The 13,195-nt window shown below is 41.7% G+C and overlaps 1 protein-coding gene across 1 annotated transcript in view; it reads right to left on the bottom strand.

The window, feature by feature from the left end:
- Positions 1-13,195, bottom strand: part of ANGEL2 (angel homolog 2) — a gene marked incomplete at its 5' end in the record, with an annotated part of 21,766 nt that overhangs the window by 8,137 nt on the left and 434 nt on the right. Inside the window, 5 exons of the mRNA XM_006028779.3 lie at positions 523-649; positions 2,300-2,721; positions 4,851-4,920; positions 8,591-8,835; positions 10,434-10,867. Of these exons, the coding sequence (XP_006028841.2) occupies positions 523-649; positions 2,300-2,721; positions 4,851-4,920; positions 8,591-8,835; positions 10,434-10,867 (1,298 nt within the window). The remainder of the gene's footprint in view (positions 1-522; positions 650-2,299; positions 2,722-4,850; positions 4,921-8,590; positions 8,836-10,433; positions 10,868-13,195) is intronic.

Below are 13,195 nucleotides of genomic sequence, written 5' to 3'. Positions count from 1 at the left end.
GTAGGGAAAGCAGCACCTGGACCAGCAGTCTGGAGGCTGCAGGTGGCTTGAAGGCCACCAGTTGGATAGCCCTGGTTTAGCATAACATATTCAAATACTATTTTTTATTTTAATGGGGAAAATAATCCATTAAGATTAAATTTCCAGTTTCTTTCCTAAGAGTCCCTTCAAACAAATTTGTACCGCTCCAAATATTTTACCTAAAATATATATACCCCTTCAAGTGGTATACTATGTATCTAAATGACATAAGGACAGGAAGTTTTAGAGGGACAGTTTTAGAGATATCCAAAAGTAACGTTTTAATATTTCCAGCTAGTTTCTGCATTTTCATCTCAAATGACATTAGTTTTCCAAGTAAATACTGAGGCAGGTGAATAACTTTGTCTGAGGGGTTCCAATAAATCCACGTTTGCAGTATCAGGGCCCAAACGTTTTTTATGGAAAAAAATATTTGGCTTTTAACTGAGAATATGGATGACGTTTTCAGAGAATCATCAATTTACCTACTCAGAAACTTACCTGAATGTTCTTCTCTTTGCTGCTGTCGTGTTTCATACACACAGTTCTGAGAAATGCCCAGCCTCTGAGGCCAAATTGGAATAGATAAGATTCTTTGTCCCCTAGGAAACTGTTCTTGTCCAGACACCTACAGAAGAACGTACATGTCTGTATTATACAAGATCTGATTTAGACCACAGGATAAATTTTATTTGGTATTCTTAACATCAACTGTGATCCAACTAAACAAACAAAACCACCACGCTGCTAGAGACAGAAGAAAAGCATGCTTTTTATAGTAGCTCCTCAAAGCTTTTTCTGCTAAAGTAATAAACAAAAATAAAGCAACTGTAAATAAAAAATATCATCTTTACATAAAGATTTTCTATGATTATTCATGTGAGATTAAGCTGAGAGAATGCCAAAGCCAGTTTTTAACAATATTAAGTCAGCTCATTTATTGCTGATGCTGTTTTCAACACTGTGGCATTTAATCTTCTGGAAACAAGTCAACTCAACACGGGCACTAAAGAAAGTGTTGGTTTCTGCTGGGCAATTAACACCACCAACAGGAAAATTTTCCCTAGCACAGATGCTTGTTGCTTTGAATTAAATCTCATTTGACACCTCACCAACGAGTATATATATTTTGCGGTTTTTTAAATATAATTTGCATCTGAGGTGAAATTAGCCAAAACTAATTTCAAATCCTAGAGTCCAGAACCATAAGTGACCCTACTACTGGCAAACATTCTCCACCCCAATCTGGTGCTTCAGATGTTTCCAAAACCTTTGGCAGGCATCCTACTTGTAGGCCCAAGCCTGGAGGCTTGGGGTCCAGACACCCCTGAGTTTTTCTTGCCCTTAGCCATAAGGCCCTCAGAGCAAGCAAGGGAGGAGACTCCCATTTCCATAAACTGGGCTTAAAGCAATGGGAATATGTACACTAAACTCACAGAATATTATAACACGTCATCACATTAACACATTTTCTATTTTGGTCACCTGATAACCATACCTTTCTCGTTTTACAGTAATGCTACTCAATACAGCCCTAGTTCAGCTATAATAATATGATTATAGCTTCTTAAAAGGGACATAACTGCATCTGATTAGGTCTCCCCTCAAAGTGTCCCAAGTTTCTGTAACAATGATGCAAAGCAGCACGGCATTACATACAACTATAAGTGCCAATAAAGCCAACGTAATTAATACGTAAGCCACATTTTCAGAATTTTAATATACTTCTCAGGGAGGCAACTTTTACCTGAGATGTTTGAAATTCTAATGTGGTGCTCACATCTGAATTATGGGCTACAATATGGGTGCATTCTGATAGGCACAACTAGTACCTATAAAAAGGCACCTTGGGCTGAAAATTTAGGCCTGACTATATGCTGGCTGTAAAATTAAAGTCTTTGTAGGTGGTAGGGGAGAAGATTTAAGAAAGAAGAGGAATGTTTTCTAAACGTCCAAATCATTTGGGAATAATTTTAAACAAACTGAATTAAGAGGGAGGCGGGGTTCAGGTTCTTACCTTTAATAGGATGTATACAGTTTTTCAAGATCTACTGTGTCAGCAGAGCCAGAAAACTAAGAGTTAAAAAGTTGCACTGCTCAAAAAAACCACAGACTTGGCACCAGACCTAACTTACCTTTGTAGCAGTTTCCTTTGTAGACTTTAAAATGGAGGTCAAAACTTGGTTAGTGCTGTAAACTCAACTGTGACCTTAACTAAGAAATACTGCTTTTCCATCAGCATTAACTCTGATATGTGCTAGGCAAAAAGGACACCTACCTTTCCTATTGCAAGTCCTTCGTAATTCAACTTTCCTTCCTTTATAAAACTGTACAGTGGAGAACCAGGAACTGAGTTGAAGTCACCACAGATGATAATGGGACAGAAGCTTCCATCTTTCTGATGGGCAACACTGGCAATCTCTGCCAGCAGCATTGCCAGTTGGGTCAGTTTAATATCCCCTCGTCTTGGATTATACAGCAGATGCGTATTGGCTACACAGACTGCAGCAGTAGCTTTACAGTGAAATTTGGGCTGCAAAAGCAGAACTAGTCCAACATTGTCTCTGTCCAAGAGCGGAATATCGTGGCGGAAAAACTCTACTGGGTTTGAGGAGACCAGATCAAATTTGGACATTTTGAAGCAAATAGCACAGCCATCTGGTTTCCTTCCTGTCCTCATTTTATATTCACAATGATACCCTATAAGAAAAATAATTAAAAACATCAAAGGATGCTACTGTATAAATCTAAATAATTTTGAGAAAAATAAAATTGCTCTGTTTTATCCAAAGCAGTCAATACCCAAGCCTGCTATAGTTGCAGCTGTAGAATAATTTCCTTGTGGCTAAGGAATTTGGACACAGGACATTTCTTTAAATTTAATTTGAACAATAAATCTAATCCAGTATCTTTTGTGGTGTATGCAGTTCTGAACCGATAATGTGAGATAGCCATTATGCTTTTCCCCTTTGTCATCAGACAAGTCATATGCAAGATGACTGGTGCTTTAAAGTATTGTTGCATTGCTTTGGAGCACACTGGAGATGCATTACTTGAAGTATTCCAATGAGGAACAATACTTGACAGGTCTTTGCAGGTCAGGAATTATTACATGAAGTGCTTTAAAACACAGGAGTTGTTTCAGACATCTTTAATACAACAATGATGTGATAATAACCAGATTGTTTAAAGTTTGTCTCTCTTTTATTTCTGAAGCCAATGAAAGCTGAGGGCACTCAGCAATTTACAGGATCAGAGCTCAAGGTGCACGTGAAGGCAATTGCGAGTCTAGTTTTACACTATACAGGCAGAACTTAAATGTGAAAGTTTAAGATAAGGAGTACATAAGCAGGCTCTGAAGTAATACTTAACAGTCCAGTTTCTGACATGTAAAAAAAATCCCTCTCTCTTCCCCCAGTGGTATATGGACTGTTGCAAGTATATTCTCTACATATTTTAGGATAGAGGTAACACCAGAGAGGAAAGAGAACTACCATATTTCTCAAATCTAATATGAGGTTCCCCCCAATCAGCATGGGGGGGAAAGCCCCTCAGCTCAGATCTGCATACAAAGCAGGGGAGCAGGGAGGCAGGCAGCGGCTATGGTTCTGATTCTGGCCCTGAACCTGGGTCAGGGCCAGAGTCAGAGCCACAGCAGCCATGTGTCCTGCACTCCATTTGCCCTCTGCAGCTTCTGCCACGCCATGGGTGGAAGAGTACCAGTGGCGGGGAGAGGAGGGGATGGTAGGAAGGCTGCAGGAAAAGAAGTAGGGAGGGGGCAGAGGGCAAGGAGGATTTTGACAGTCTCAAGCATCTGACTCCCCAGCCACACTGATTTCCCCGCTGTAACAGGGAAACCTAAGGCAACCCTCCGATAATTAGATTTTATACCTGGAAAATGATAACAAATTTACACATTTGCCATATAAAGTATCTAATTTTTGGGGGCCTGTCTTAAATTCAGGGTCTTGATTTCGGGTAAATACAGTATTTAAGCTAAAAGACGATGCTAGCATGCGGACAAATACATTTAGACTAAATTAGCAAAATGTCAAGGCATCAGAGGAGTGAGGCTTGGGAACAGACTTCCAATGGGAATAGCAGGTTCTAAAAATTAACAAGCTTTTAAGGTAGAGATAGTTAGCTGTGTTAATCTGAAGTCAGGCAGAAGGATGGGGGTTATGGCACCTTTGGGTGCCTGTACACGAGCGTGGAGGCTGCTCCAGTGCGCTGGAATTCCAGCACATCAGAGCAGACTAGATTGAGTCTGCAGGATCAGGGCAATTACCGCACTTCAGCAGCTTCCTGCGTCTGGTGCATCAGCGTCCCTGCACTTAAAAATGGTGGCGGGGGATGCTTGAACTAAAGCTTGTCGAATGAGCTTAAGTTCAAGTGCCCCTGCCGCCATTTTTAAGTGAGGGGCTGCTGATATATGAGATGTGGCAGCACTTTAACTAGTGCCACTCTAATTAAAGCGCTGACCTCCCACCCTGGCGCACGTGTAAAAGTGCCCATAGAGACTAACTGGTTCAGAGTGGCATGAGATTTCAAAGGCTGCAGTCTACTTACCATATAATGAAGTAGGCTCTCGCCTACAAAAGTGTAGGCCTCTGAACCAGATAGTCTCTAAGCTGCCACTCTGCCCTGCCTTCTGCTTAGCTTTCAAGGCAGATGGAGATTGATGAGCTTACAGAAGGGATTATGTTATGTGGTTGCCTGTAATGGAGTCCAGTTGCCTGGTATAACCCAGGAACTCCCCTCTAGTCCTATGTTTCTTCATTCCTAGTGAGGAGGAAGCAAACAAGTGGGGCAAAAACATTTCACCATACCCAAGGATTCCAAACTTGACTTGATTTGTGTTCTATAATGGTCTTCTTGAACTTCTTGTAAACAAAGTACCTGAAAAAAGAGTTTGTCCTATTTGAATTTAAATATATTAACAAAAAAATATTTTAATAAAGGCTGACTTGTTAACTGGCAAGTCTACAATATTCCCATAAACTTAGGTTTTTAACCTCCATAAATAGTGCCATAGAAAAGTTTACTCTGCTACATAAAAACTGCTTAGTATTGGTAGGAATGTTTACCTTAAAGGGAAAAACAAAATCAATACTGAAATATGCATCATTTATGGGTTTTGGGGGATTTTTTTTTACCTGTCATGAAGACTTATTAAATGGCTAAGTGACAAAATATACAAGACAAGGATCTAACGTTTAAATAGAGATGACTTGTTGGGAAGTCCCAGTCTTACTGAAAACAAATCAGCACTTAACCCCCAAACCAGTAAACAGCTGCATATGTGAATAAATTCAAGGAATTCAGCTTGACAATTCCAGGAACAGACGCTCTGAAGCTCTTTACCAAAGCCTGAAAAAAGCACCATGTAGGTTTATATGCCTCCTACATTAAGGTCATTATTGCTACTACCACAAGGCTAGTAAAGTTTATACTTAGATTCTGTAGGCCAGGCTGCTTGCCAGAAAGTTTCCTACTTCTCATAGGCAATGTACATTTTTTCAGGCTGTAAGCTGCAGCTCAAAACCGCCCACTGCTTCTGGGATAGGAGGTAGCAAAAATTACTTGCATCCTAGTTACTGCAGAGCAACTTGGAGTGGAAAGAAGAGAACGCTAGGAGAAATATCTATTGTAATGACACAATACAAGTGTCATATGAAAGACACTCATACTGCAAACAAGTACCTTTCTCTTACTGCAGAAGGACCCAGTACTTCGCCATGATGAGTGTGAAGCCTGGAAGTCTACATATTATAGAACCACAATGGGTCTCAGGTTTATCATTTCAGACAGGGGCGGGCAAAGTCCATCCTGTGGGCTGCATCCATCTGGCAGTGGACTGCATTTCTCAGCAGCCCCTGCCTGCATAGCTGGGGCCAGTTTCCATGGAGACCCCAGCAGCAGCCTGGGTGTGATAGGATGGGGCCGGGGTTTGCATGGAGACCAGCCCCAGCAGTGCTGGCAGGCAGCAGTGGTGCCAGCCTTTTCCTGATGGTGGGGCTTGAAGGGGTGCTGTGCTGCGGGCAAGAGTAGGGCAGGCTCAACTGCTGCCACCTGTGCAAGGCAGACAGTGGCAGTGGTGGTGGTGCCACTGGGAGGGGTAGGCTGGCTGGGAGGGGTGCAGGCTACAGATCGCAGCTCTGCCCTGGCTCTGGATCACAATGTCACTGCTTCAAGATCCCAGCCTGGCTCCAGAGCTGCTCCATGCCCTGCTATGCACCCTGTCAGCGCTGCTGGGGCTGGTCTCCATGGAAACCCCAGTCTCATGCTAGCACAGCATGGCTGCTGCTGGGGTCTCCATGGAAACTGGCTCCAGCCACACAGGCAGGGGATGCTGGGAAATAGAGTACGGCTGCTGGCTGGATCCACCATTTTGCTCACCCCTTATTTAGAAGCTGATTAAAATCAACATAGTAAATGTAAGGCCAAAACTTGTTGCCTTCTAAAGGAAGGCTCCAGAGGGGTATAGCTGCTTGACCAAGCATTTGAACAAAGGGCTCTAAAGTAGAAACAAAGCTTCACAGTAGGGTCCCAATATTCATTCCACAGCCTGAAACGCATAATATTTTTACTATCTATAAACACACATAAAATTGAATTCAAAGAACTTGAATAAGGTTGCATAGGAGTTAGATTCCTATGCAACCTCGATTTGACACCTCTTAATGCATCCTGATACAGCTTGTAATTACATAATGAAATACTGTTTTTTCCCCTGCCCCATCCATTGCATAGGACAGCTGATGCCCAATAAATGAACAGCTATTCAATATACTGGTATTGTTTTCTCTTCAATATAAAACATGGGGCCCAAACACCTTAACTAGTATTCAAACCTACTCTGAGGTTAAGATGATTATTTTCCGGGTAATGCACTTCATTTTATCAAAGCACTTCATAAACATCAAGCTCCACTACTCCTTTGCAAGTTAGGGAGGTACTGTTACCCTTATTTTATAAAATGGGGAACCAAAGCATAAATATTTATGTCAAAAGCATTCACTAGTTCTGGATGGCTCTTAAAAGGACATGATTTTTCAATATATTTAGCATTATATAACACTTTATATGTTGAGCTCCTAAAGACTTCAGTTGCACCTGAATGCTCAGGATTTCTGGCTGAAACCTTTTAGTGGCATAGGCCAATTTGTTAGAACTGAAACTTTTTACTGGAACATTTTTCAGGCCTACAATGGAGTCAGAAACAGAGATGCACCCAATCATTCAACAGCCCAGTGGTCATAGCACTCATCTGAAAAGTGGAAGACCTTGGTATTAGTCCCTGTATCTTGTATATCCCAAGCAAATGCCCTACCCACTGGATTATAAAAATCTCTCTCTGTCTCTGGCCCAATGAACATTTAATTTATGCAAAGTGGAACAGCTCCAACAGGAAAGACCACCCCAGAACAGCTAACAGCCTGCTGGCAACAGCACTCACCTTGATTCAAATCAGGGAATAAAATAATCCCAGATAAGCATTATATCAGGCTGTATGTTCTACTGCTGCAGGGGAGTCATCCCTCTGATTTTTGTTAAAAACACTGGGATGAACTCCATTTACCCCAAAATGGGACAGAAGGGTTTCTGTAATCTCAAAAGCTAGAGATAGAAGTTTCCCTAGCTAGCTCTATTCAGCACTTTCACAAACCAGAAGCTAGGGTTTCAAGTAGAACATCCAGAGTTTGGGATGGGGGAAGAGGAAAAAAAAGGTTTGTTGCGGGGAAAAAAAAGAAAATAAAAATGACATTGCATAGAAACCCTACATCAGAGAAGGCACCTAGTTCTCCAGAGCAGCATCTAACAGCTTTCTTTAACCATTACATTCTCCTTTCTCTACCTGTAATTCTGTATCTTTCACATGTATTACACACCTTCTACCTTCTGCAACAAATGAGGCAAGACAGCCTACAGACAGCAGCATCCTTTGGTACAGAACCCTTATTCAACCCCTGTGGAAGCCCATCCTATGCACTGAATGGGGCAGAGTTCCTATGGGTGGTAGATGGGGGAAAGAATGTGATCATGCAGTTAGGAACTGTGTCTTAATTCAGAAGCACAAAGAGGATGAATTAATGTTGCACCAGCAAACTTAATCTTGGCGTTTCCTAACTTTGGAGCACTTGTCTTTACAATTTTAACATTTAATACGAAAGGAGGAGATTTAGGAAAGGAAAGTGTCATGGAAGGTATGATGGAATAATGAGGAAGAGTTTGAATATCAAAAGCAGCTTATAGATTAGAGAAACTGAAAATGAAGTACTAGCCCTGAAATTTAGTTAGAAAGCACTCAGAGACAGCTTCAGAAGTATGTGTGTAAAACAATGGTGACCTCTTGCATGGTCTCTGTCTCAGGCTTAGATCACCCAGAAAAGATTACTATGGTAAACACGAACTAGAACTAATAATAAAGTATTTTGCTATAACTCAAAACAACAGCTGAATTTACTAGACAGTACACTCACTAGATCACATAAAAGTCAAATCTGCAAGGACTTACTACTCATTAGTGAATATTTTCCCAGCAATACCGGTGTTGTTTTTCACTTACATCCGCATCCAGTTCTTTGATTTCCTGTAGAATGTTGGGAAATCTATAACCCCAGATTAATACTGGCCATCTGCAGTGTTTATACAGGTGGGAGTTATCATCTAATAAATTCTGTGAAAGGATATTGTAGGACATCACTGTAAAATCAAACTCATTTTCTATATTGTTTTGGTCAATTTCCTTATCTTCAAGGATCTTCTTTTTTTTACGGTGACAGAAATACTCCCAGTGTCTCTTGATCATTCCTGTTAAAATATTAAACAGTAAAATACAATTATGTAATGTGTTGTTAACTTCTGTTCTACTACTGTACCTAAGAAATTATTCAATTTAGCTCAATTTGTCTAAGGAAACTTATAGCCAAGTTGGTATCTGGCATGTTTTGAAATATTTCAGACCTTCCATTCAAGACTGAGGTTAAGCTTCATCAACATGAATTGCAAAGCGTGTAGCCACTGTGCACTCCACATTTCAGACTTCTCTAATGGTTAGAGAAACCTCATGTCCTATGGAACCCCTCATGGTCAGTTTGACATATATGTTATTCCAAGAGTTTTTAAGTGAGCTGGGGAGTTAAGGCACTTGAGACACAGAAGGCATTTTTACATGTGTAAGAGCCGCACTGCCAGATGCTTTGAAAAGCACCTGGCGCCGTGATGCTTACAGTTGTATAAGCAGCAAAATGCATGTCAGTGTGGAGAAAGCGGTAGTGGGGCACTTTCCGAACAAAAATACCTTGGAGGTGCTTTAGTTCAAAAGCGCACTGCCACCATTTTCTCTGCACTGATGCGCATTTTGCCACTTATACAACTGCAAGTGGTGCAGCATGGTGTGTCAGCTCCTGTAAGGAGCAGAATTCATTAATTGAGTCTGCTCCGAAGCAGCGAATCTCCAAAGCATCTGAGAACTAAAAGGTATGTGTATAAATGCCCTCAGAAAGCTTTCATATGCTTTGGAATTTGGAGTTACAACCATACGGATTTGATGCGTTTTACTTCTCTGCAATATATAACATATTAAAAGAACAGCTGATGAAATAGAGGCAGTCAGAAAGCCCAATTCCTTATCTAAGGGAGTTGGTCAGAGAAAGAGCTTGTCCACAAAAACATTGACTAGTTATTGAATTACAGATTATTTAGTGCAGCTGCTTTTGAGTTGTAAGTCTATTTTGACCAAGTGTGCATAAGGAAACCTAAGGTCAATGTTTTCTCTATGCCTCTTACTTCTGTATAAGGAAGCTGGAATTTAACTACCTATGCTATGCACTGGTGACATACTGCTGTTAGTAGTTCCTTTCCACTGTTTAATTATATTTAGGTTAATCTACTTTACCTGGAAAGGCAATCTTCTGGGATCGGCAGGGAGATAATTCTGTCACTGCATTTAAAGTAATGAAGGATTCTGTGAATTATGTTTTCTTTCCTAATCAACACAAGGCTCAAAATAGCATTAACACTTGAGCTGATGCTACCCTGATCCTCTTGTAAAAGAGAATGCGAGGATGTGTAAGACAATGAAAAAGATTCTACCATTGCCTCTCTCTTGCAGGGTATGAGCAAAACAATAAATGAGGACTCTGTTACTTCTACTTCCCTCGGGCAAGACAGTGTCAGGCCTACATCACTGAGTATTCTGGAAGATTCTGGTTTTGACAGCAGAAAATTTAGACTGTTTAAATACCAAATACAATATTTGCCATTTCAATACTTGTCCTAGTGTGACGCTTTTCTAGTGTGGGTGCCAGCATGCATGCACACAACACAGGGTGATAGCACCTTATGGCTTGTTAAACAGTGTTAAATGTTAGGAACAAAATTAGAGAAATATCGAAAGCTGCCTTCACCTTTCTCCTTTGCAAGACTCCCTTCAGTTTCAGGTGCTGTAACATGCCCTGTAACTTCATTTTGTTTAGAGATGCTTGTTTCTTCGTCAGGACTTGAAAAACTCTCACCACTATGTCTTCTCCTTTTTGAAGAAGGTTCGTCCCCCTCAGATTTCATGTTGGGATGAGAAATATGAAGCAGAGAGCTCTGTGTGAAGTTACTGGGTTGCCAGCGCCAGTTGTGGTGCGGTCTCCAAGGCTCAAAAAATGGAGGCAGACTCCAATTTGCTGAGAAGTGCCCTGTACCGAGAAATGGATAAGGAGCCCAAGTACAGTGTCCAATCCACCTCCTACAATTGGAAATTTGACTGTTCCAGCAAAATCTTTGAGATACACCACAGTGGGCAACCCAGTCTCTGCCTAGCGTCTGCATACGATGGAACAGCATGGAGTGTCTATTAAACAATAAGACAAAGGAATATATTGTTACTTAAAAGCACACTGTTTTCTATTCAACTAAGACTACAGAACAAGAGATGTAGAATACAGTCTGCAGGCATGACTGGCCCCAAGGTACTGGTCATAATTTATTAAGACATATTAGTTTTTCATGCATCATCTCACACAAACATAATGGGGGATAATATTTACCCTTTAAGTTCCACCTAAAAGGTCATATGCACAGGATAAAAGAATGTGATTTTTAGAAGCCAAACGGTTATGCTTCAGCTGGAATGTGCATACCTGACCTACTTCAAGAAAAAAACTGTAGACTAACAGGTTAGTTTATGGTAATTTTTTTCAGATTTGGTCACAGCTTTATATTCAGTGCATACACAACAAGAGCCCAGCAGGCAGGTGAAATGTGTCAGTATTCTTGGGATGCTGTCCTCTCTACGCAGGTTCCTTACTACACATCAACAAAGAAGTTTCCTGCAGAGGAGGAACAGTCACCCTTTAAGGTATAGTATACTCCAAACAAGCAGAAAGCCTGAGCTGACCAGCTCTCCTCACTTACAAGCTGCTTCCTAGTCACTATCTTGGGGGGTAATTTAAACAGAGTTCATTTAGTTGCAAAGTACACACCGCACTTAATGTGCAGTTACCTGGAACAGGATTACGGTAGTTAGAAAGCGGGGATACTGAAAGATGCTATACACTTTGTCTCGGACAGCTAAAGCCGACTCGAGGTGATTTAGAAATTGCTTGTTCGTCAGGGCGGGCTGGTGAATGGAGAGGCAGACAAGGTTTAATGGTTGCAAAAACGTTTACTTATGCCGCCTGTAGTTGCGACGCAGATGGTCCGGTCGTCTGAACAACCACGTGGGTTGTTCCAGCTGGCGAGGCCCAAGCCAGTTAATCCGTCCGCAAATCAAGCCGGTGGGAAAAGGGTACGTCTGGGATTGCGCTCGGTGACGGGAAGAAGGATCGATAGGTGATCAGTCTCTCGATCAGCTAGCTGCAAGTCAGATCTCTTTAGAGGCACTCTGCAGCGTGCTCAAAGTTCTTTGACTTGGGTGGAAGTCGCACAAAATTTTAAACGGCTAGCAGGCCAATTACTAGCTGCCACGTGTGAATAATTTAGAACTGGCCAATAGCGGGACACAAATTTGCATTCGAATAGCGGGAACTCTTTGCACCGTGCATTTCTGTGCTGCAAGGAAGAAATGCATCCTGCAAATTGGCGGGAAGTCTCTTGCACTGAGGTTCTTCTGTGCAGCAAAAACCTTCGCTGTGCAAGAAGCTCTCATGTGGCAAGAAAATTCCATCGTGCCGAGGCACCAAAATCACTGGGTTGTGACACACTTAACCAGTTTATGTATCTAATTAACACGCAAATAACTGGAGTTTATTACAGCATAAGCAGTAAGTGAGATACAGGTACGGGCAAGTGTTAGGTAGTTAAGCAAATCATGGACTTAGCTGGCAGGTAAGTGGAGTACAATGCTTTTGGAAGTAGGTTTACATCAGGGTGGGCAAAGTCTGGCTCATAGGCCAGACTGGGCCCGCAGTGGACTTCATTTCCCAGCAGCCCCTGCCTACATTGCAGCAGCCAGTTTCCATGGAGACCCCAGGAGCAGCAGGGCAGGGCCAGGGTTTCCATGGAGACTGGCCCCAGCAGCACTGGCAGGGTGCGCAGCTGGGTGGGGAGCTGCTCCGGGACCAGGATCCTGCAACAGTGACATCGTGGTCTGGATTGTGATCTGCTCCCTGCACGCACCAGGCAGGGATCCACCATCCAGATCTGCCATTTTGCCCACCCTGGGTTACATCACAACATGTTTTGCTCTTGCCACAAAAAGGTTTACGTTTTCCTAAGTAAAAGATTACAAAGCTTAGCATCCAAATTATAGCCCATGGAAGAGACTAGATAATTGGGATGGAAGGGGAGGGAGGAGCATCTATACTTTTTACTTTTCTTCATAGCGTTATTGACAGCTATAATATGACCTGCAGCAATTACGAGGTCTGAAAATCCCTCCAAAACAGCTTGCTTTCTTTTCAAGAAGCTGACAATTACAGAAATGTAGTTGCTTTCATCTCCGAAGTGACTTCTTTCCAGTTAGAATAATTTTAGACAGATCATTGGTCTGTTTAATCCCCTTTTCTACTTACCTACTGGTCTGCAACAATACATTTGGATACATGCTTTAGACACCAAAAAAAGCCCTCAAAACAAAACAAAAACTAGAAGTGAGCTACAAGCGGTAAAAAAATTAAAGGATCAGCACCAACATTTCCCAAGAAGAGGCTCCTGTTTTGAGGGCATAAAACTTCAGCAG

This window comes from Alligator sinensis, unplaced genomic scaffold (assembly GCF_000455745.1).
Source record: "Alligator sinensis unplaced genomic scaffold, ASM45574v1 scaffold1277_1, whole genome shotgun sequence".
Classification (NCBI taxonomy): Eukaryota; Metazoa; Chordata; order Crocodylia; family Alligatoridae; genus Alligator; species Alligator sinensis.
The sequence above is the reverse complement of the archived record's forward strand: the minus strand, read 5'-3'. Positions and strand labels throughout refer to the sequence as shown.